This window comes from Anomaloglossus baeobatrachus, chromosome 3 (assembly GCF_048569485.1).
Source record: "Anomaloglossus baeobatrachus isolate aAnoBae1 chromosome 3, aAnoBae1.hap1, whole genome shotgun sequence".
NCBI lineage: Eukaryota > Metazoa > Chordata > Amphibia > Anura > Aromobatidae > Anomaloglossus > Anomaloglossus baeobatrachus.
Window position 1 is genome coordinate 470,380,242 of NC_134355.1, and position 23,383 is coordinate 470,403,624.

General features: G+C 47.8%; 1 protein-coding gene across 3 annotated transcripts in view; it reads right to left on the reverse strand.

Annotated features, from left to right (window-relative positions):
* FXR1 (FMR1 autosomal homolog 1) overlaps positions 1 to 21,861 on the reverse strand; it is a 165,654-nt gene extending 143,793 nt beyond the window's left edge. The window contains exon 1 of one of the 3 annotated variants that reach the window (XM_075340585.1): positions 21,613 to 21,861. In XM_075340585.1, the coding sequence (XP_075196700.1) occupies positions 21,613 to 21,663 (51 nt within the window). In that variant the 5' untranslated portion in view covers positions 21,664 to 21,861. The remainder of the gene's footprint in view (positions 1 to 21,612) is intronic. The other 2 variants (XM_075340584.1, XM_075340586.1) reach the window with 2 other exon arrangements.
* Positions 21,862 to 23,383: the final 1,522 nt, after the last annotated feature.

Below are 23,383 nucleotides of genomic sequence, written 5' to 3' on the forward strand. Positions count from 1 at the left end.
AAGTGCATGTCACTTCTTTTCCGCACATCGCTGCGGGATTTCACTCCATTGACTCCAATGTTAATCATGAAATCCCGCAGGGAATAACGCAGGCAGAAAATTCTGTGCGGTTCACTGAGTTTTCCTGCGTTATTCCCTGCGGTATTTCGCGGTTTACCTCCGGTAATGTACATCGCCTGTCTGCGGTTTGCAGGGAAGTGATGTCATTACAGGAAGAGGAAGCAAAGCAGAGAGTAAACAAACACAGACACACACAGACATCACAGACATAGAAAGAAAACGGAAATATAGAAAACAAAGAACGTGGGCTCCGCTGCATATTTACCTTCCAGCCGAGGTAAGCACACAGCGGCGGCCCGGTATTCTCAGGCTGGGGAGGGAGAGGGGCAGGGTTAATGTCCCCCGCCTCACTCCCCCTCCGGCAGCCGAGAATATCAGCCGCAGCTGCCCCGGCACTGTCGCATTCATTATGCAGCAGCACCGGCGTGTCCTCGGCTCTTCTTGCCACCGTGTAGCAGTGGCAGCAAGGTAATACAAGGGGTTAATGGTGGTGGGGGACCACCGCCATTAACTCCAGGCTTGATCATGGCAGCGTCTATGTGACAGCTGACATGATCAACCCGTAAGTAAAGTGAAAAATACAGACACCGAAAAATCCTTTATTTTAAATAAAACAAACAAGCCTCGTTCACCCTTTTATTAACCCCTCCCGCACCAAAGCTCCGGCGTAATCCACCGCTCCGACGTAATCCACAGGTCCTGCGCTGCTTACATCCAGCCGCGACTGTCACAGACACAGCGCTGAATGAATGCAGCAGACAGCAGAGGTAATTACCGGTCATTTCCCACGGCCGGTAATGTGAACTCACTGCCGACCGTGGGAAATGCAGCGATCCGTCTGTCCGTCTGTCCGTCTGTCCGTCTGTCCGTCTGTCCGTCTGTCCGTCTGTCCGTCTGTCCGTCTGTCCGTCTGTCCGTCTGTCCGTCTGTCCGTCTGTCCGTCTGTCTGTCCCTCTATCTATTCTTCTGTCTATCTACTATCTCAGAATTAAATGACTTTTTTTTTTCAATGTGCTTTATTGCATTGAATGCAATAAAGCACATCCCAACCCGCACGCGGCAAAACCGCGGCAATACCGCGAATAATACCGCGGTAAAACCGCAGCAAACCGCATGCGGTTTTCGGGTGCGGTTTCCCGCGGGTTTTTACCGCGGGTGCGGTAATCTTTGAGAGCATGCGGAATTTTCTCAAGAAAATTCCATTTACCAGTGCGCACAAGGCCTTATACAGGTTTTCTTAGATTGCCGACGACCACAAAAAAAAAAAAAAAAAAAAACGCACTTTAACAAAATAAAGGGGGTTTTTTGCATCACTGAATTTAAGAATATAGTTTTTTGGGGGTTTTTTTCTGCTGACCGTCATGTAAGTGCTTGTTTTTTTCAGGGATGAGTTGGAGTTTTTATTGGTACCATTTTGGGCTATGTAATATTTTTTTTTATTACTTTCTATTCTGCTTTTTGTGAGGTAGAAACTAGAAGAAAAAACAATTCAGGGATATTTTTTATGCAGTGTCAAAAGTAATAAGACCGCTTTATTCTTCGGGTCAATCCCAACACAGCGATACCACATTTCTATTGTATATTTATGCTTTGCAGCTTTTACACCATAAAAGAAAACAATTTTAGCCCCAGTGCACACACTGCGTTTTTTTTGCCGTGAATTTGCTGCGGTTTTTGCTGCAGAATTGGTGCAGTTTTTGTGCATAAGCTTCATGCAGTTCTTCCCCAGCAAAGTCTATGAGAAATCCAAAATGTTGTGCGCACGTTGCGTCTTTTTTCCTTACAGGTAGGTATTGCAGCAGAATTTCTGCAGCAAAAAGAAGCAGCATGTCACTTTTCTGCATTCCTGCCTGTGTTTTGCCATTGAGAATGTTAAAAAACCACAGGGCCAAAACCGCAGGCAAAAATGCGGTAAATCCGCACCAAAATGCAGCATAACTCAGTAAAACTGCATGCATTTTTGGTGCAGTTTTTCCACAGGTAGGTGCATTTTTCTGCCAGAAGGTGAGTTTTTCGCTGGAGAAACAAATGCGCGGTGTGCGCACATAGCCTTATAGAAGAAAAAAATAGTTTTTGCATTGCTGTTTTCGCTGAGCTATAACTTATTTTTCACTGACGTATCTGTATGGTGGCTTATTTGTGGGACAAGATGTTTTCAGTGACACCATTGTTATTTACATGTGATCGATTGCATTGTATTTAACTTTTTCAGCTGTATGATGAAAAGACGGGGGGTTTGGTTTTCACTGACTGGGTTAACTAGTATGACAGTTTTATAGATAAGGTTGTTACGGATGCGGGAATACCAAATGTGTACTTTAAACCCTTAAAGACCACGGGCAGTAATATTACGTCCTAGCGGTCAGTGTTACTGCCCGCGGTCTGCCGCTGGCAGCATGCCGCGAGCGGCGCACATCTCAGCTGATTTTCACAGCTGAGATGTGTGCCTGCCAGGCATGAGCAGATTCGTTATCTGCTCGTGCTGTTTAACCCCTTAAATGGCGCTGTCAGTATGTGACAGCGGCAATATAACTGCATAGGCGGTAAACATTTACTTACCGGCAGATACCGGAAGTCACTTCCGGTGGTTGTCATGGTAGCACTGGGTTATGTAATGACTCGTGTAACTCACATGAATTACTTTCGGTTTCACCCGGCCCGGAGCTAGGTGAGGCAGAAAATGAGCATATCTGCTGTTCACAACTGTATAGCTGTGATCAGCAGATGTGGCAGAGCAATCGGATTGTTGATCCATATAGTCCCCTAGGGCAGGGGTGGGGAACCTCCGGCCCGCGAGCCGTATACGGCCCGTGACGACTTTTTATGCGGCCCCCGGGCACATTCCCGGGGACCATTGTGCTTTGGTGGCAGCCGCGCTTTTCCCGGCTGCCGGCCCTTTAAATCCCACTGCCTTATGCCCTGTGGGTAGATGCTAGAATGTACGGGCTCTCTCCAGATCCTGACTTCCAGGACTTGACTGCAGCCCTACATTCTAGGCTTATCCCCGGCCTGTGTGCTCTGGTGGGCGGGTAAGCAGCACGCTGCGATAAAGTCACACAGAAGAGCTGCAGCAGGTTTACCAGCCTCCCGGACCTGCTGTGTGTGTGTGACTCTCCCTCCCCCTCACTGCGAGTACTCAACCCCGCGTGCTGTGTGTACCCCCGCGTGCTGTGTGTACCCCCGCGTGCTGTGTGTACCCCCGCGTGCTGTGTGTACCCCCGCGTGCTGTGTGTACCCCCGCGTGCTGTGTGTACCCCCGCGTGCTGTGTGTACCCCCGCGTGCTGTGTGTACCCCCGCGTGCTGTGTGTACCCCCGCGTGCTGTGTGTACCCCCTAGTGCTGTGTGTAACCCCTAGTGCTGTGTGTAACCCCTAGTGCTGTGTGTAACCCCTAGTGCTGTGTGTAACCCCTAGTGCTGTGTGTAACCCCTCAGCGCGGTGTAACCCCTCACTGCTGTCCGTGCCCCCCCTAATGCTGTCTGTACCCCCTGGGTGATGTCTATGCCCCCCCACCAGTGCTTTCCGCACCACCTAATGCTGTCCATGCTGCCACCAGTGCTGTCCATGCCACGGTGAGTGCTGCCTGTGCCCCCCTTATGCTGTCCATGCTCCCCAGTGCTGTGTGCCACCCCTCAGTGCTCTTAACTCGCTACTGCTGTCTGTACCCTCCCACTGCTTTCTATGCTCCCCAGTCCGTGCTCTCCTGTTGATGTCTATGTTCCCCCAGATCTGTCTGTCTCCCTAGTGCTGCCACCCAGTGCAGTGCGTGTCCCCAGTCATGTCTGTGCCACCGCCAGGGCTGTCCATGCCCCAGCCCCTCCTGTGATGTATATGCCCCAGCCCCTCCTGTGATGTATATGCCCCAGCCCCTCCTGTGATGTATATGCCCCAGCCCCTCCTGTGATGTATATGCCCCAGCCCCTCCTGTGATGTATATGCCCCAGCCCCTCCTGTGATGTATATGCCCCAGCCCCTCCTGTGATGTATATGCCCCAGCCCCTCCTGTGATGTATATGCCCCAGCCCCTCCTGTGATGTATATGCCCCAGCCCCTCCTGTGATGTATATGCCCCAGCCCCTCCTGTGATGTATATGCCCCAGCCCCTCCTGTGATGTATATGCCCCAGCCCCTCCTGTGATGTATATGCCCCAGCCCCTCCTGTGATGTATATGCCCCAGCCCCTCCTGTGATGTATATGCCCCAGCCCCTCCTGTGATGTGTACTCCCAGTGTCTCCTGTAATTTATGCGCCCTGGCCCCTCCTGTGATGTGTATGCCCCCAGCATCTCCAGACAGAGACAAACCTGGAAAAGCAGCTGTGAGAAACAAGATGATCAATATCACCGAACATCACAATCGCACCAAAGAGAAGCAGCTCCGGCCACCACAATAGGGGTGAGTTAATTAATCGTTTGACCAAATATAGCAGGGTTATTTTTCAGGTTGATAATGTTGTGCGGCCCCCAAAGGTTAGTAGGAAATTCCAAATGGCCCCCGGCAGTAAAAAGGTTCCCCACCCCTGCCCTAGGGGAACTAGTAAAATAGGGGAAAAAAAAAAAAAAAACAAACACACGTAAAAGTTCACAACTTTTACCCCCTGTCTCCCTACAGCACTGGCAAGTGCTATCACCTATGATGCCATAATATTCTCTGCCTTGCCTTGAAAAAGGCTCTGCCTAAAAGAGGCGAAACGTTGGCATAAGGAGTTTTTGGTGTGACTTTTTGCAGAAATCACTGAAAAATAAATAAAAAAAAATTTTTCACCTCTCTTTGTGCCAGAAATTTCCTCTATTTTATGCAAAAAATAAGCAGTCCCTGAGCCCCAGATCCCGAAAAATGAGAACGCTACGGGTCACAGGATATGGCATAAAACGTGCGCCACAGACCAATTTCCAATTTTTTTTTAACCCCTTATATAAAAGTAAACCTATACATATTTGGTGTCTACGAACTCTCACTGACCTGAGGCATCATACCCACACAGTTTTACCATATAGTGGACACAGTGAATAAAATCTCAAAAACCATAGTGCTATCACTTTTTTTTTGCAATTTTTCTGCATTTATTTGCAGTTTTCCAGTACACTATATGGTAAAACTTATGGTTCCATTTAAAAGTACAGTTCATTCCGCAAAAAATGACTCCTCACATGACCAGATTGACTGAAAAATAAAAAAAGTTCGAGACACGCAAGAATGGCGAGAAAAAAAAAAGGAAAGCGAAAAATCGGCCAGTCAAGAAGGGGTTAACATAAGTATACATATTTCTTATTTTTGTTTCTTTATTGTTCTTTTTTTTTCAGTTTTTACTTTTTCCCTATATGGGACATTATGGTACTTTAATTGCTCTGATCGCTGATCTAATGTATTGCTATGCACCAGCATTACAATACATTAGATCTGTCAGTGTTGCACAGACATAACCCGAGTTCATGCTCCTGGCATGATCCCAAGCACTTTCCATAGCTTGGTGACCTAAAGGTCATCAAGATGACCTTGGGTCACTATCCCAACGATTGGGCCCTCATGACTACATCACCAGGGAACTGATCAGAGGGGAGAGGGAGCGCAATCCTGCTTCCAGCCCCTGCTGCAATCAATGGCATTAGGGGGTTAAACAGTCAAGGAGAGCGCAGGGACCATCCACGGCTGCAAGAGCCGGGGCTCAACTGTCATGTAATCCAGGTCACCGATGGCGATCGCGTGGGCACAGCTTCTGTGCCCGCACCATCGCCAGCACGTACCGGGAATGCCCAAGGTCGGGAAGTCCCCGACAGCAGGAAGTACACAGTACGTCAAGCGGCTATAGTATATTTTGCTATAACACCACAGTATTTCAGAGTCAAACATACCTGGCTGAGTCCACACAGCCAGTGGCTCATACGTGCTGGCCATGGATTAGCAGCATGTATCAGCTGTCAAGTTCTGTTTAAGGCATGTGCATGTTATTGCAGTACTGTGTACAGTATGGAAACCATCCACTGACCAAGTCTACATACTAATATGAATCCTGGGGGGGGGGGGTGAGGGTTTGTGTCATTTGGGGTAATTTATTTCCCACATTAGGGACTGTCCTTGTCAGGGCAGCAGCTATACATGGGCATGACCGGGTAGAACAAGATTATACTTGTCCTGCAGCTTCCATCCAGAGGACTCTGATGGACAATCTCAGCTACGAACTGGGCGAAATCAAATTTTTTATTTATACCATGTTTTTTTTCAAAAATAAGACACTGTCTTATACTTTTTTTGCCCTCCCCCCCCCAAAAAAAAGCACTAGGGCTTATTTTTGGAGGTCTTATTCTTGGAGAAACAGGGTTGGGGGTAAGTTTACCCCCCTAAAAAAAACAGACCCGTTCCCACTTCCCAGGAGACTCATGCTTACTAGACCCGGACATCTGCGTGGCTCCCAGGTCCTCCCTGTGATCTCAGGTGGGTGCTGCATGCTGTCCTCCCCTGCTTTTGGCCGTCACACACACACACAAACACACACAAACACACACAAACACACACAAACACACCCCTTCCGGCTGCAGGGAATGATGGGAGGAAGTCACGTGTCCACAGGTCCTGTAAGCAAGCACTGCGGCAGGTCCTTGCGCTCCACTGCTCAGCCTCTCCGGAATCTGCCATCAAGAAGAAATTCGTATCGCTGGATGTGGAGAGTGTCTGTATGTGTGATCCGATGTTTGTGTGTGTAATTTAATGTGTGTAGGGGTGAGATCGGATGTGTGTGGGGGTACAATCACTGCAGGACCTCTGCTCAGCGTCTGGTGTGATTGCGGGGTGTCGCTGTCTACACTGAAGTGTCCTGCAGTATCTAACTTTTTTTTTATCTGCATGGACACTTCATTATTGAACCATGACTAGGGCTTATTTTTGGAGTAGGGCTTATATTTAAGCCTTGCTCGGAAAAAGTTGAAAATCCCTGCTAGGGCTTATTTTTGGGGGAGGTCTTATTTTTGGAAAAACACGGTATATATTTGTACATGTTGTAGTGTCAATGCACTGATTGTTCACACTGTTTCAACTATTCTATACAGTACAGAAGCCTCAGGCTATGTTCACATGTTGCGTTTTTCAGCATGTTTTTTTTCATAAGTTTTATGCAAATTAAAAGCTGCTTTTTACAGTACCAGCAACAGCTGAGATTTCAGAAATCTCCATTTTCCACTGACAAATGGAAAACTACTGTTTTTTTGTTTATTTTTTTTAAAGAAGCAACATGTAAATTCTTTCAAAATTTTTGCTGCTTTTGTGGTGAAACTAACTTTAATTAAAACCTGTACTGTAGACAAACGACACCAAAAACGCAGCAAGACCTGCTTTTTAGAAGCAGTTTATTTTACTACCGAGAGCAGGTTTTGCTGCAGAAAAAAAAAAAGTATCGTGTAGACATAGCCATAGCTGTGACAGTGCTCTGCTCACACGTAGAATTTAGCAATAGTCTAATATGGGGTCTCAGCAGAACAGACAGTACATCAGCTGTACTATTCGCTGGATAAATTATCAAGACATTCCAGAAAACGCCTGTTTTAACAGCTGTAGCTAAATATCTGGTCAAGTGTGCCTGCACCTGTGCCCGTTCATCTAGGACAGACCATCTATGCCATATATATACCCCACTCATACTCCAACTTCCTGCTTAGTTACAAGATCTGTTTACATCCAAATCCACATGCTTAACAGTCAGTGAAAACACATCCTTAAGATAGTCAATGAAAACCCTGACTTTAAGGCTATGTGCACAATAGAAAAGTGATTTTTCTCATGAAAATTTCTTGAGAAACTTCTGGGAGTTGAAGATTACCGCACCTGCGGTAAAAAAAAAAACGCACCAAAACAGCGGGAAAAACGCATGCTATTTTGCCGCGGTTTTTCCACAGGTTGGTCCCTGCGGTTTTTTTATGCTGAACTGCAATAAATAATATAGATAATAGATAGATAAACCGATAGAGGGAAAGATTGATAGATGAATAGATAGATAAATAGATGAGAAAGACCTACCGTATTTTTCGCTTTATAAGACGCACTTTTCCTCCCAAAAATTTGGGAGGAAAATGGGGGGTGCGTCTTATAAAGCGGTACCGGGGGTGGGGGGGGTCCTGTCTGATGCGATCGGGCGGCCGGGTGCCTGTGGCTGCATGCAAGCGGCCGGGTACCTGTGCTTGCGTGCGGTGGCAGCCGGGTACCCGTGGCTGTGTGCGGGCGGCAGCGGGTGCTGTGTGGGGTCAGCAGCCGGGTACCCGTGCTTGCATGCGTTGGCAGCCAGGTACCCATGGCTGTGTGCGGGCGGCAGCCGGGTGCTGTGTGCGAGCGGCAATCGGGTGCCCGTGCGGGCGGCAGCCGGCTGCCGCTTTCACACAGGCACCCGGTTGCCGCCCTCACACAGTCACCCAGCTGCCGCCCGCACACAGCCATGGGTACCCGGCTGCCACCGCACGCAAGCACAGGTACCCGGCGGCTTGTACGCAGGGTGGGCGGGCAGCCTGCTGGCTGCCACTCTGTGCATGCGGTGCGGGCTGCTGTGCAGCATGTTACCAGTTGTCCGCGGTCGCACTTTCAAATGATGGCGCCGGTGGAGCCCTTGGATGAGAGCTCCATCTGCGCATGCGTCGCTCCGGGCACCATTACTTGAATCGGGACCGCGGACACACTCCACCACTGAGCCGTCGCCGTCGCTCCCACCACTGAGCCGGGACCGCGGACACACTCCACCACTGAGCAGTCCCTGCCGCTGCCACCACTGAGCAGTCGCCGCCGCTCCCACCACTGAGCCGTCGCCGCCACCACTGAACCGGGACCGCGGACACACTCCACCACTGAGCAGTCGCCACCGCTCCCACCACTGAGCCGCTGCCACCACTGAACCGGGACCGCGGACACTCACTGCACCGGCCTGCTGCACGGCTCACCCGCCACGGCTGCTGCCGCCACCACGGACCCCACGGCTCCTGCCACCGCGGGCGCCACCGCGCCTGCAACCACAGACGCCACGGCACCTGCAACCACGGACCCCGCTGCCACTGACCCGCCGCGCCTGCCAGCACAACCTGTGCCTCCTGTGACCCCGCTTCACCACCACTGCTGCCCCCCTCCGGTAAGAGAACACCGGAGCATAATGTCCCACCTCCCTGCATATTCTAAGCTGGTACCATTTAGTGACTTTCATGTGGCATTAAAGGGTGCCTAGCCAAAAACATAAATAATTAAAAAAAAAAAAAATATGACGTGAGGTCCCCCCATCTTTTGTCGCCAGCTAGGGTAAAGCAGATGGCTGCAGCCTGCAGACCACAGCTGGCAGCTTCACCTTGGCTGGTAATCCAAAACAGAGGTCACCCCACGCTGTTATTTTACATTAAATAAATATATTAAATAATTTAAAACAAAAAACATGGGGTCCCCCCAAATTGAATCACCAGCCAAGGTAAAGCAGACAGCTGGGGTCTGATTCTCAGACTAGGGAGGTCCACTGTTGGACACTCCCCAGCCTAGAAATAGCAGGCTGCAGCCGCCCCAGAAGTGGCGCATCCATTAGACGTGCCAATCCTGGCGCTTCGACCCAACTCATCCTGTTGCGGTGGCAAACGGGGTAATATATGGGGTTGATGCCAGATGTGTAATGTCACCTGGCATCAAGCCCTGGGGTTAGTAATGTCACGCATCTATCAGATACCCGACATCACCAACCCAGTCAGTAAGAAATAAAAAAAAAATAGACAAAAAAAGTTTTATTTGAAAAAACACTCCCCAAAACATTCCCTCTTTCACCAATTTATTGACAAGAACAATCAATCATATCCGGGTCGGCGTCCCACAGCGATCCATACCATAGTCACTGTCCCAGTCAATGAAGAACAGAATGTTCCCCATTGGCTGGGAGAGTAGTGCAGTGGCCTGAGCTAACATCAATAGGTCATCCCAGGTCACTGCAGGGGATGACCAGCGCTGACTTCAGGAGGCTAGATGAGATCATTACCTGCAGTGATGATCTCCTGCACTACTGACGTCAGCGCTGTCACTAACTTCTATGCCCGCCACTTTCTCAGCAGTATCGCGAAAGCCCGTGACGTCACCGCTAGTGACAGTCTCGGGCCGCGGGCATAGACTGCAATGACCGTACTGACGTCAGGAGGCAGGAGATTGTCACAGCAGGTAAACATCTCATTCATTTCCTGACAGCAGTGCTCGGCATCCACGCGGCTGCCAGCACTGCAGGGTGACATGCTGCTGATACTGCGGGCAGACACTGACATTGCAGTGAGGGCAGCCGCGGGGCTGGAGCGGGACACAGACTGCACGGACACCCGGAGGTCACACGGAAGTGCTTCTGTGCGGCGTCCAGGGAGTGTGATGTGTGTGTGTTTACTCTGCTCCGCTTCCTCTTCCTGGCATAATGACATCACTCACCTGCAAAACCACAGGCAGTGATGGGCATTACTGCAGGTAAATCGCGGCTATACAGGGTGTATACCGCACATCATTTGCTACCTGTGGTATACCCCAGGTATTTCGCGATTACGTTTGTGCTGTCCAGTGCCATGGCTTTTCATTTACGGCAGCACGTCATCTGGAGGGGGAGACTGTCCACTTCATGGTCCCCAGCACGTGGCCGAGCCAGGCTGACATGCTGCGGTAACTGTACTGAGCGCAGGTTAACATGTGGCAGCGGCGGCAGTCATGTCAGCACCAGAGTGGTGCTGATACACCCGCCACCAGCACTCTGCTCCTGCCGGCACTCTGCTCTGTAATAGTAGGTAGACGATCTCCCCAGCAGCTGCAGGAAGCCAGCGGCTGCGGAGAGACCATGTGTGCCGGCTATTACAGGAACTAAGTAACGCAGTGTCTTCTCTCCATGTCCTCTCTCAGCGCGTGCTGGTTTTAGTGGTAAGAGGTGGGCGTGGGGAAGCAGTGCATATTGATGATGTTAATTAGCCAGCTCACGTGGTTGCTCCAGCGGGGGATTCTTCAGCGGAGACCCTCTCCTGTCACTGTAAAGTCCAGTCCATTGCCGTCCTTTTGCCCCTCAAGTAAGCAAGCCCCAAAATCATATATTCCGACTTTAAGATGCACCCCCCCACTTTCCTCCACAATTTGGAGGAAAAAAAGTCTGTCTTATAGTCCGAAAAATACGGTACTTTTTTATAAAAGTATGCTTTTAAGTACTCAGGCATCAGCAATTTTCTCAAAAGAAAAAAATAAATAAACCTGCAAAGTTTCTCTCCATTGCAATGTTATAAAGATGGCCTTGGCGTGCAGTTTGTGACTTTCACGGACTGAGACTTGTATTTGTGATTTTTAATCCATGAATCAAATCAAAACCGAACACTAATGGGCTTTGTTCTACAGTGAAAGGATATCAGAACTGGGCCTCATCCAGCAGTTTCTCATGAGTGCTACTCATGTTTTTCACAGGGCAGTTCACAAGTCTGATTTTTTTTTCCCCTCAGAGAGGTCTATACAGAATTGCTGAGACATGTCTGTTATTGATCAGAATGTCTGATCAAAAATCAGCAAAGGGGCTGTGAAAAAAATAAATAAGAATTGTACACAACTTTGATATCATCCCTGTGATCTGCTTTCCACAGGCAGATAGCTAGGAAAAGCTGAGAAACCAACCCCCAATTAAAGGTCCATGCACAAGATGGGATATAGGATTGACTTTTTGGCCATTATTATAAATAATGACCAGTTCTTTATGGCTTGTTTAATGTCACGTGGAAACAAAAATTGTCTCAGATGTCAGTTTAAAGTCGATTTGGCTAAGTGCGCGCGTATAAAAAGTCAAAGATAGCCCAAGCATATAAAGGCTATGTTCATATGTGTTTTTAATGGAAATTAAAGTGTGCTTTTTGCAGTACTAGCACAAGCTGGGATTTTTTTAATTATTCAAAAGCAATGAGTAAAGTTAAAAAAAAATAACTAAACTGCAAAACAGTTTTTGGTGAACAAAACTAACTTTAACAAATATACTGTAGACAAAGCAAGAAAGCAGGTTTTGGCTGCAGAAAAAAAAAAAAAACGGGACCAAACCCTACATGTGAACATAGTCCAAGTCATCTCTTTGCCTCTGAAAGGCTGCTATCCAGGTCTCAAAAAAAAAGGAGAATGAGCCAGATTTGTCAAGGCTTTTACACCAGTATTCCGGCATGAAAGGCCTTGAAGAGCTACATAACTTTGGTGCACCTGGCAGCGGAGCTAAAATGATGCGACTTTTGGAATTGTCATGTCATTTTGTTCAGCTCCAACTAAGTGGGTGAAGCAAGGGCAAAATTTCGGCGTTGTAATCGTAGGGTGTCAAATTCATGACTAGCAGCAGGGTTCACTGCTAGCCAGAAGTCATAAGTTACATCACAAGCTCCAAAAGCATCTCTGAGAACCAGAACGAGCCTCATAAAATTAGGTTGAGTTGTGACCGCCAATGTGCTCCATAAAAGACTGGAGCTGCCAGAAGGTCCCAAATTCCCAGAGACCGACTGGAGCGGCGATCAAAAGTGAAGACACCAGAAAGAGTACAAACAAAGGGGGCTTACATTTAAAGCATCACTAGTAGTGAAATAATAAAGAAAATACGCTGGAGTAGTGCATTAAAGGGGACCTTTTACCACATTTTGAATTTTAAAAGGAACCTGTCATCAGATTTGTCTCCTATAAACTGCAGCAACCACCAGTAAGCCGTCCGAAAATTGTATATAAGTGCTCAGGCCTATCTGCATTTAACCAAACCAAAAAAAAAAGCTTTTATTATACTCGCCTGTGGGGCGGTCCAGTCCATTGGGCAGTGCTGGTCTCAGTCAGTGGCGACCGCTGTCTTCTTGCAATTGTCATCCTCCTAAACTGCTCAGTGTAGCTGACACATCCTACTTCATCCAGTCATCCATTGCGCTTCTGCACACTTCTCCCTGTGTTGCTACGGGCAAATTAAAGTAATGTAGTGCGCATGCATAGGTGATATTTCAATTTTCCTCATGCCTGCGCATTACAGTACTTTGCTCTGCCTGCAGCAGGGTAGTGAAAAGTGCGTAAGAGCGCAACGTAGGCCTCTGTGTGGATAACGTAGGATGCGTCAGCCACACGGAACAGAGAAGGAGGACAGCAATCGCAAGAAGATCAGAGACACCGGATCGAGACATCGAACCAGACCACCCCATAGGAGAGTATAATAAAAGGTGCTTTTTTACGCTATACAGATCAGCCTGGACAGTTATATATAGCATCCTAAAATGCTGTATATAAGGGTAAACTGGTGGTGGCTGCAGCTTATAGGGGACAAATCTGGTGACAGGATCCCTTTAAACTGGTTACATCAAGATAAAGTAGATGAAGAGTTGAACAAGGCCAGGTGAGAATACCATGAAAAATTGTCTGATTTTCATCCACAAAATTTGGCCGATTTTCATCCGTATTGTAATCCCCGTGTTTATATTTTGCATGATTGTATCAGTGTGACATTTCTATAGCTACATTTTAAAATGTACATGATTAAATACATTTTTTCTGGGTTAATAATGGCAATATAGCCATAAAAATTAGATACCCTATAGGTTATGATTTTTTTTTCACACCCATAGACATGAATGGGCAAGTCTCAGGCTATACAGAAGAAAATAGCGTATACTGCCATTTTTTTCACATGGACACGCAGTCTGTACGATAAAGCTGTCAACTTTTAAGATGCGAAAACAAGTGAGTTGGCTCCACAGCTGAATAAATGGGCATGAACCTGATCCGCACTCTCACTGTTCAATCGTCTGATAGTAATGTCTGCCGAGGTCCTGTAGCCCCTCTAAAGTTGCTTAAGGTGGCACCACTCGTGCAAGCTATTGGATCCTCACTGGGCTACAATCAAAAAATAACAGAGCAGATTCATGAGAAAGATGTGAAATGAATGAGATGGATGCACTAAAGGGTGGCTTTACACACTACGATATATCGTCGGGGTCACGTCGGTAGTGACGCACATCCGGCGCCGTTACCGACATCGCAGCGTGTAACACAAATGAGCGACGATCAACGAGTACAAAAACGTGAAAAATCGTTACTCGTTGACACGTCACTCATTTCCTTAATATCGCTGCTGCAGAAGGTACGATGTTAGTCGCTCCTGCGGCACCACACATCACTGTGTGTGACGCCACAGGAACGACGAACATCTCCTTACCTGCCTCCACCGGCAATGCGGAAGTAAGGAGGTGGGCGGGATGTTACGTCCTGCTCATCTCCGCCCCTCCTCTTCTATTGGCCGGCCGCTTAGTGATGTCGCTGTGACGCCAAACGCACCTCCCCCTTGAGGGAGGGATTGTTTGGCCGTCACAGCGACGGCGTTGACAAGGTATGTGCGTGTGACGCTGCCGTAGCTATAATGTTCGCTACGGCAGCGATCACCACATATCGTACCACCGACGGGGGCGGGTGCTATCGCACTCGACATCGCAAGCCAATGCTAGCGATGTCGCAGCGTATAAAGCCTGCTTTAGGCTATGTGCGCACAGTGCATTTTTGGGTTCAAAACTGCATGACTTTGCTTCCCCAGCAAAGTCTATGAGTTTTCATTTTTGCTGTCCGCAGACAACTTTTTTAAGCTGCTTTTTTGAGCTTTAAAAAACAAACAAAAAAAAATAATAAAAATGGACATGTCAATTCTTTCCTGCGTTTTTCCCCCCATGCAATGCATTGGAAAAATGCAGGAAAACTCAGATCAAAAATGCAGCAAAACGCAGCCAAAAGCGTGTTTTTTGTCGCGGGTGCGTTTGTGCATTTTTAGCGGCCAAAAAACGCTGTGTGCGCACATAGCCTAAATGCCATACTTTAGTATTTTTTGACTGCCTGACTTCTATTGCGAAAGCAAAAAAAAATATTTTTGGTACCAATCACCAAAGCAGCCTATTCTATACACATTTGTCAGGCACATGCTTGCCATATGGCATGTATAGTAATTTTTTGTTCACCATTTATATAGTTGGCCTATGGCTCAAATATTTTTCCAGTATGAGCACAATCCATTCCACTGAGGTCAAAGCTCATTTGTGTAGTACACCGACACTGCTGCTGTCAGAGCAGATTTCTGAATTGGTGATAGAAGGGTGTCCTGAACAGTGAACCCAACTCTCTGCTCCAGGAGGGAATATTATTGGTGCTGCTCAAAGTAGAAATCCTTTTAACTGAAATAACAGAAAAGAATTGTAACATTACTGAAGTCAATAGAAATGTTAAAAACAAGCCTAATAATGTAAAACCACACACTGAGGGAAGCTGGCTTATAAATAGAAGGGCAACACATTTCAAAGAGCTGACAATGTGCCTCAGGATGGAGTGACAAGAACAGCTGAAATACTTTGTACTGAAACTCTTACCTCCCTGGTGAAATACTTTAGGTGTCCGTCTTGTTACATAGGAGCAGTGACGTGTTACAAACAAATTATTGTATAGATTCATATCTGTGCCAAATTAAAAGATTATTATCCCCATGGACTATATCAAAGTAAGGGTATGTGCGCACGTTGCTTTTTACCTGCTTTTTTGCTGCTTTTTCTTCTGCGCTGTTTAATGCCAAAATGGATGTGTTCTTCTATTCAAGCAAAGTCTATGGGAATTTGGGTTTCTTGTTCACACTATGTTGTTCAAAATGCTGCCTTTTTGTGGCAGAACTTTGGTCAAAAACTCAGCTTTGCAGTGCAAAACCCAAATGGCAAAAAACAATTGACATGTTGCTTCTTTGAAAAGCTGAGTTTTTGACCAAAGTTCTGCCTCAAAAAGGCAGCATTTTGAACAACATAGTGTGAACAAGAAACCCAAATTCCCATAGACTTTGCTTGAATAGAAGAACACATCCATTTTGGCATTAAACAGCGCAGAAGAAAAAGCAGCAAAAAAGCAGGTAAAAAGCAGGTAAAAAGCAACGTGCGCACATACCCTAAGGCTCTGTTCACATTTCACATACTCCGCCCACACTCCACGTCTATGAGATACATTGGGCATAGTCCTCGGACTGTATACATCTACAGTTGCATACTTTCATTGTTAAAATAGTGAAAATTGATGGCCTATACTTTGGATAGGTCATCAATGTCCGATCGGCCGTTATCTGACACCCGCGTCGATCAGCTGTTTTCGGCGTGGCCAGCTGCAGCAAGAATTTGGAAATGCTCAGTTTCTGAGCTGCTCAGTCTTCTGATAGTGGCAGCGATCGGGTATTGCACAACTGCCTCCTATTGATTTCAATGGGAGGAGAATGTGCAGTACCTGGCCATGACCGCTATCAGTTGATGGCCAGCTCCAGAACTGAGCATTTCCGCCTGCATGCTGCTGCAACCAGCACTGAACAGTTGATCGGCAAGAATGCCAGGTGTCGGACCCCGGGTGATCAGACATTGATGACGTATTCTAAGCATAGGCCATGAATGTAAAAGTAGAAAACCTATTTAAACCTTTTAGTATATTTCAAAAATAAATAAAATTATGTAGGAAAGTGTAATGGAATATACTGTCCTATATAGTAAGATATGACACAGAGGTTCCGTGTGTCAAAGACTCTTGGAATACATTGCGGGCACGGGACCTTGTGGATGCATTTGGAACGAAAATCAGGAGCTTTTCTTTCGTATATGCCAGATGTGATGAAAACACAAAATGTGAATAGACAGGAAAACCACAATAGTAGATGCACATGTATCGTTGGATTCCTCCACAGTCCATTAGCACCAATAGTGCATGCATTATCACAAAATGAAGGGATTATAGCACAACCACCATTAATCGCCTATCTAAAAAGAAAGGCGGTAAGTGCACAATTACTGGGGCTACTAACACTGGGTCCCCCAAGAAGAGAGGTTCATACATCATTGTGAGTGGATCAATAGTACGTCAAACCACACCTCCATCCAGCGAGGAAAACAAGAACCAGTTTCGGATCCTCAAATTTATGCCATGCGGGTAGGTGATAAATATGGTATGTGAGATAACCCCTTTAATGTATGGGTGGCACTTCATGTCCATACTGAAAAGGTCATTAAGGAGACTGTAGATTAATCAGAAGAATTTAAAAAAAATTCATCCCACAAAGATCTATAAATATGAAAGCTAAGGTTCTATGGCGGTGTGTATTAAAGGGAACCTGTCAGGTGCAATATGCAGCCAGGACCACAAGCAATTCTAGGTGCATATCTCTAATCCTTGCTTAACTGTTCCTGTATACACTAGCATAAAGATCTTTAGAAAAAGTATTTCTAAAGATCCTTTAGCGTATGCTAATGAGCGAGGGCTGTAGTCCCCTGGGCGTTCGTTCCCCGGCAAGTCGCCCCCATTAGCATGTTATTACGTCCCTGTGGGTGTGCTAACGTGCTAATGAATACGCAGCGTCACAGGATGATCTCACTCACCTCTCCGCTGCCATTGCGTCCGACGGGGGATTGCGGCTCAGTGCGCATGACCCCAGAGTTTGGGTCATGTGCACTATGAAGCCGGGTGTACACGTTCTGGCTTCATACTGAAGTAGTGTGCATGACCCAAACTCCGGGGTCATGCGCACTGAGCCGAAATCCAGCGATGGCGGTGCAGAGGTGAGTGAGCTCATTCTGTGACGCTGCGTATTCATTAGCATGTTAGCATGCCTACAGGGGTGTACTAACATGCAAATGGGAGCGACTGGCCAGGAGGAAACTAACGCCCAGGGGACTAGTGCCCTCGCTCATTAGCATTAGCAGAAATACTTTTTCTAAAGATCCCTTTATCTATGTTAGTGTATACAGGGACGATTAGACAGCGATTAGCAATATGCACCCAGAACGGTTTGTGGTCCTGGCTGCATATTGCACCTGACAACTTCCATTTAAGTTGGGCATTACACAGACTGCAGATTTGCATTATTTTGTTGGTTGTTTCCAGAAAGAAGTGACAGGTTTGTTACCGGACTCCTATAACTTTTCCCTACATCAAATTACTGCACAGGATCTGATGTAATAACTACACTGCCCTGAAAGCAAATCACAGCAGAAAGTGCTGTGCAGACAATTACAAAGCAAAGAATGCTGGGGAATTTCTACACTAAGGCCTAAGCCACACAGCATGAAAATCGGACCAAGTGGAATGCGATAAAACATCTGTGTACCAGCACCCATGAGCGATTATTTTCTCGGCCCTAATCGGACCGAGAAAACAATTACAACATGCTGCGACTGTAATGCGAGACGATTTCTCTCACACCCATTCAAGTCTATGTGGAAAGAGAAACATTGCACTGCACTGACAGTACACCGGTGTACCGCAAGTGCAGGGCGAGAATGGCAATAACCGGCAACGGAGGAGAGAGGAAGATAAATCCCTCCCTCCCCAGCGCTGGCCCCTCCCCCGCAGCTGAGGTCCGATCGCATGATCGGACCTCAGTCGCAGTGACACTCGGCTCCTGCTGTGCTGCCAGTGTGAGCCAAGTGTCATGCGAGGATCGCATTAGTCCCCATGTTGCCCCAGCCTTAAGTCCACAGAATTCTAAAAGGGAGCCTGTCATGTTGAAAATGCTATTTATTAATTGAAATCCCTGGTGTTTGTAAGCATACAAGTCCTGTGTGCCGCCCTACTAGTGATTGCCCTGAATGACTGTGTAGACATATATCTTTCAATCACTGAGTAGCACCGCCCACTGGACTCTATAAATACAAACATCTGGGATTTCAATGCATAAAATACATGTTCTACTGAATCTTTATCAACAAACCTGTATCTTTCTGCTTCTCTATGCTGTGCACGCCGCATGTACAATGTGACAGGTTGCTTGCATATATACACATATACACATACATACATATATATATAATCTACATAAATATATAATCTACATGTAAATCAGTGGTGGAAATTTTTACAAACTATTCCTTGGGATAAAAATGGACAACACTAGGAGCCATTCAAGAAATCTTCACAGACAACAGTAAGAAAAATCTCCTAGGCTGAAAAACCACAGTCCGTACTCTGCTGCCGAATTCCTGCATACTTAATCTTAGGCCCCCTTCACACGCACGTGCCTCCGGTACGTGCTAGGTCCGTTCCCGCATGTACCGGAGACACGGGCACACGTATACCCATTAAAATCAATAGGTTTATGTGCACGCACATGTTCATAGGCCCATGCCTCCGTGTGGAGCAGACATGAGCCCGTGTGCTCCATATGGCGGCATGTCAGTTTTTCTCCGGCAGCACAGGTGTCACGCGGCTCGCACATGTACCACACGGATGTAGTGTGGATGCGGTCCCACATGACACGCGCCGGAGAAACACACGTGTCATTGTAAAAATTTAAAAAAAAAAAAAAAAAAAACACACATACTCCCCTCCACCAGCCCTGCAGTCTCTGCCGCGGCTGTACCTGCATCAGACCCCCAGTGAATTTGAACAACGCATCTTCACTGGGGGCCGGAAGCAGCGTCAGCGGGGCATCATTCAGCACCACAGACAGCTCCGGAAGAATCAGGTAAGGCGGGACTTTCCGTTCTCCGTGTATTACGTATAACACACGGAGAACACGCATGTGCCACAAACATGGCACACGGGGAGCAAACCACCCCTTTAATACGTTTGTGAAAAAACGGTTTGTTTTTTTCACGTGCGTGTGAAGGGGGCCTTACAGGTATACATCCATTTCTTTGTAAGAAAGTGACTGCGACAGAAAAAGGCAGTGGCTCTGGATTACTGTGTTTATAAGCAGCAGTGTGAACTCAGGCTTAAACAGGTCCAGCTTACAAAAGGTGATAATGTTGGACTTCCACAATGTCTGGTCTTATCCGCTGTCGGACAGGAGGGCTGGTAAGTAGGGCTCTTCAGACGATGGCTGCTGACCACAGGAGTTAAAGGAACTTTTTCGGTGCTATGACACAGTATTTCAGTGTCTCCAACACTGAGGTCACTTGCAGTAAGGCCACATTCACACATTCAGTATTTTACCTCAGTATTTGTAAGCCAAAACCAGGAGGGAGTACAACATGTAGAAATGGATCCCATGTTTCTGTTATAGTTTTCCTCTGATTGTTCCACTCGTGGTTTTAGCGGCATACTTGCAGTATTGGGAACCGGAAGTTCATGGGTGTGCAATCACCAATGAATACAAGTAGATTAAATTTCACTATTCTTTAATTTCAACAGACTGTGATATACTAATATATATACTATACATACACACAAATTATTCCACAGCTGTCGACGGGCTGGTCTGTGATAGAGCCTACGTCAACTACAGCCCCCATCGACCGCCAATTACGACCTGATATTACAAGAATGCCGTTTTAGTTTACGCTCAAAGTGTGAACGTGGCCTTACACTGATCACCATGCTCGTGTTACTTGAGAACGGCCGGCACGTTACTCCTAGGAATGCTTCTCTAATAGTAATTGGTATTGTTAAAGAAATAGGTAAAAGTTGATCCTTACAAACACCTTATGGTTTCCTAGCAAAAGCTGCGTCAACTAACAAACCTGAAAAGCGCACAAAGGGCGGTGATCAGAAAAGTGAAATCCAGGTAACCCGGTATGAGACTGAATGAGGAGGCGGATGACGACCCCTTACGTTACTAGGGGACGTCTAATTACTGTATATATGGGCTCCAGAGCCCACCATGTCAGCCATGGCCAGTACAAGCCTTACCAGGGATTAATACTGGGTGTAGGGGCAGAGACCACAGTATAGGGGACATCTAATTACTGTACATACGGGCTCCAGAGCACACCACGTCAGCCATGGCCAGTACAATCCTTACCAGGGATTAATACTGGGTGTAGGGGCAGAGACCACAGTATAGGGGACATCTAATTACTGTACATACGGGCTCCAGAGCACACCACGTCAGCCATGGCCAGTACAATCCTTACCAGGGATTAATTCTGGGTGTGGGGGCAGAGACCACAGTATAGGGGACATCTAATTACTGTACATACGGGCTCCAGAGCCCGCCATGGCCAGTACAAGCCTTACCAGGGATTAATAATGGATGTAGGGGCAGAGCCCACAGTATAGGGGGATGTCTAATTACTGTATATATATACTGCATATACGGGCTCCAGAGCCCACCATGGCCAGTACAAGCCTTTCCAGGGATTAATACTGGGTGTGGGGGCAGAGACCTAATTACTGTATATACGGGGCTCCAGAGCCCACCACGTCAGCCGTGGCAGTACAAGCCTTACCAGGGATTAATACTGGGTGTGGGGGCAGAGCCCACTGTATAGGGGGATCACTGAGGAGCTGATATCTATACCCAGCTCCATTAGGCTCAGTCCATCCTGCACAGGCCCAGGGGGCCCTCAGGAGTGCGGCCAGCAGTGTGCGGGGCTGTACTGCTGCGGGCAGGATGCTCCCCGGTACTCCAGGCTATGAGGGAGCAGCCCCGACCTCCGCACCACAATGCCCCCTCCACACCGCACAGCACCGCCGCGGCCTCCTCCTGCCGCCCTCCGTGCCCGGAGATCACAGCGCGCCCGCGGCCCCGGCTCCGTCCAGTGCCGCGGGGAGTCCGGCCAGAGTCGGCCCGCTGCCCGAGCCACTCCAATCACCGGCCTGTGTAGCCCCGTTACCTTGTAGAATGCTCCGTTAGAGCCGCGCACTTCCACCGTCAGGTCCTCCATGTTGGAAACGCAAAGGGCGATGGGAAGGATTTCTAGAAAGTTTCTGCGTCACCCGAGGAGGGAGGGAGTCTGGGGGAGGGGAGAGGAAGGGGAGGAGACCCCGGAGTCAGTATAGGCAGGCAGTGGCGGTGGTCTCCTGCTGAGGAGCGGACAGGGGGCCTTTATGAGAATGGCGGGAACCAGTGAGGTGTTTGTGTGTCCATGAGGTAGTGACACCAGTGGAGGAGGCCCCTGCCGGAGAGAAGGAGGAGGCCTGCTCCTGCCCAACATGGACTACGGAGGCGGGAATCCTGCCCCGCGTGTGTTACTGCCTAAATATAGCCCCTCTGCCGCCCGGCCCGAAATAGCCAGTAGTGTCAGTGTCCCAGGAGCCCCCGGGCTCACACATGGCTGAGGTAATGGTCTGCCACCTGTGGGGTCTGCAGCCGCCATTACTACTGGATATCTCCCCCCGACCCCATACGGAGCGGCACTGCGCTAAGCCTGCGTATTAGACCATGAGGGGAACATGAAGTGTGTGAGATCAGAGCTATTACTAAATAGATGTGAATTGGAGGGACCCGTGTAATATAAAATGGGGGCCGTCTGATTTCTGCTTTGTCCTATTGTTTCTTATGGATCAAAAGTTTTTATGTGCTGCAATTTAGCCCTGTTCTATCCGTGGGCGAAAAGTGAACCTGTCCCCTTCAGAAATGCAGTTACCTGTGTATTAGAGATTCTGTCCTCAGAATAACTGTTCAAACCCAATCACAGGCACCAGTACATCACGGTGGGGCTGATCATTAGGCTATGTGCCCACGGGACTCTGTATCTGCAGATTTTTCTGCATCAAAATCCGCAGCTTTCCCCCGGAATCCGCACCTTTTCATAGGTGCGGATTTTGCGTTTTTTTTTTGTTTTGTTTTTTTTTATTCAATTGAATAGGCAAAATCCGCAACAATAATTGACATGCTGCAGGTTTTTACACACGAAAATCTGCACGATTTCTGCGGAAAAATCCGCAGCGTGGGCACAGCATTTCCCAAATGCCATAGAAATGGCTGGGGAGTAGCTGTACTGCAGATTTCGGGAAAATCCGCGGCTTTTCCGCGAGAAATCCGTGGCAAAATCCGCGCATTTTCTGCAGTGTGGGTACTTAGCCTTTAAGAGGTTGTCCACTACTTTATCATTGCTGGCCTATTAGGCTAAGGCCATGTGCCCACGGGAAGATCGTACCTGCGGATATATTCGCAGGTACGGCCGCATGTTTCCAGCGGAATAGCTGTGGGAAACATGCGGAGATTCACGCGATTTACCTGCGGACGTCACGGCCTCTATCTCCATAGCGGAGGGCCGGGATCTCTGCAAGTAAATCCACATGAATAATTGACATGCAGTTAGGTGCGGCTGAGGGATCTCCGCAGGAGATTCTGTAGCCGCACTTTCCGCAGCGTGGACACAGACACTCCCCATGTCCCATAGGGTAACATGGGGAGTGCCTGTACATGCTAGAACCTGCGGATTTTTCAGATAAATCCGCAGGTTTTCCGCGGCAAACTCCGCAGCAAAAAGCTCCCGTGGGCACATGGCGTAAGTTCACACAGGGCATCTTTTGCTGCGTTTTTGAGGTCACAAAGCTGCACCTAACTGCATGCATTTTCTTCTCCCAGGAAAGTGAGATTTTGATTTTGCTGTCCACACTGGGCATCTTGTCTGCATTTTTAAAGATGCACACAAGATG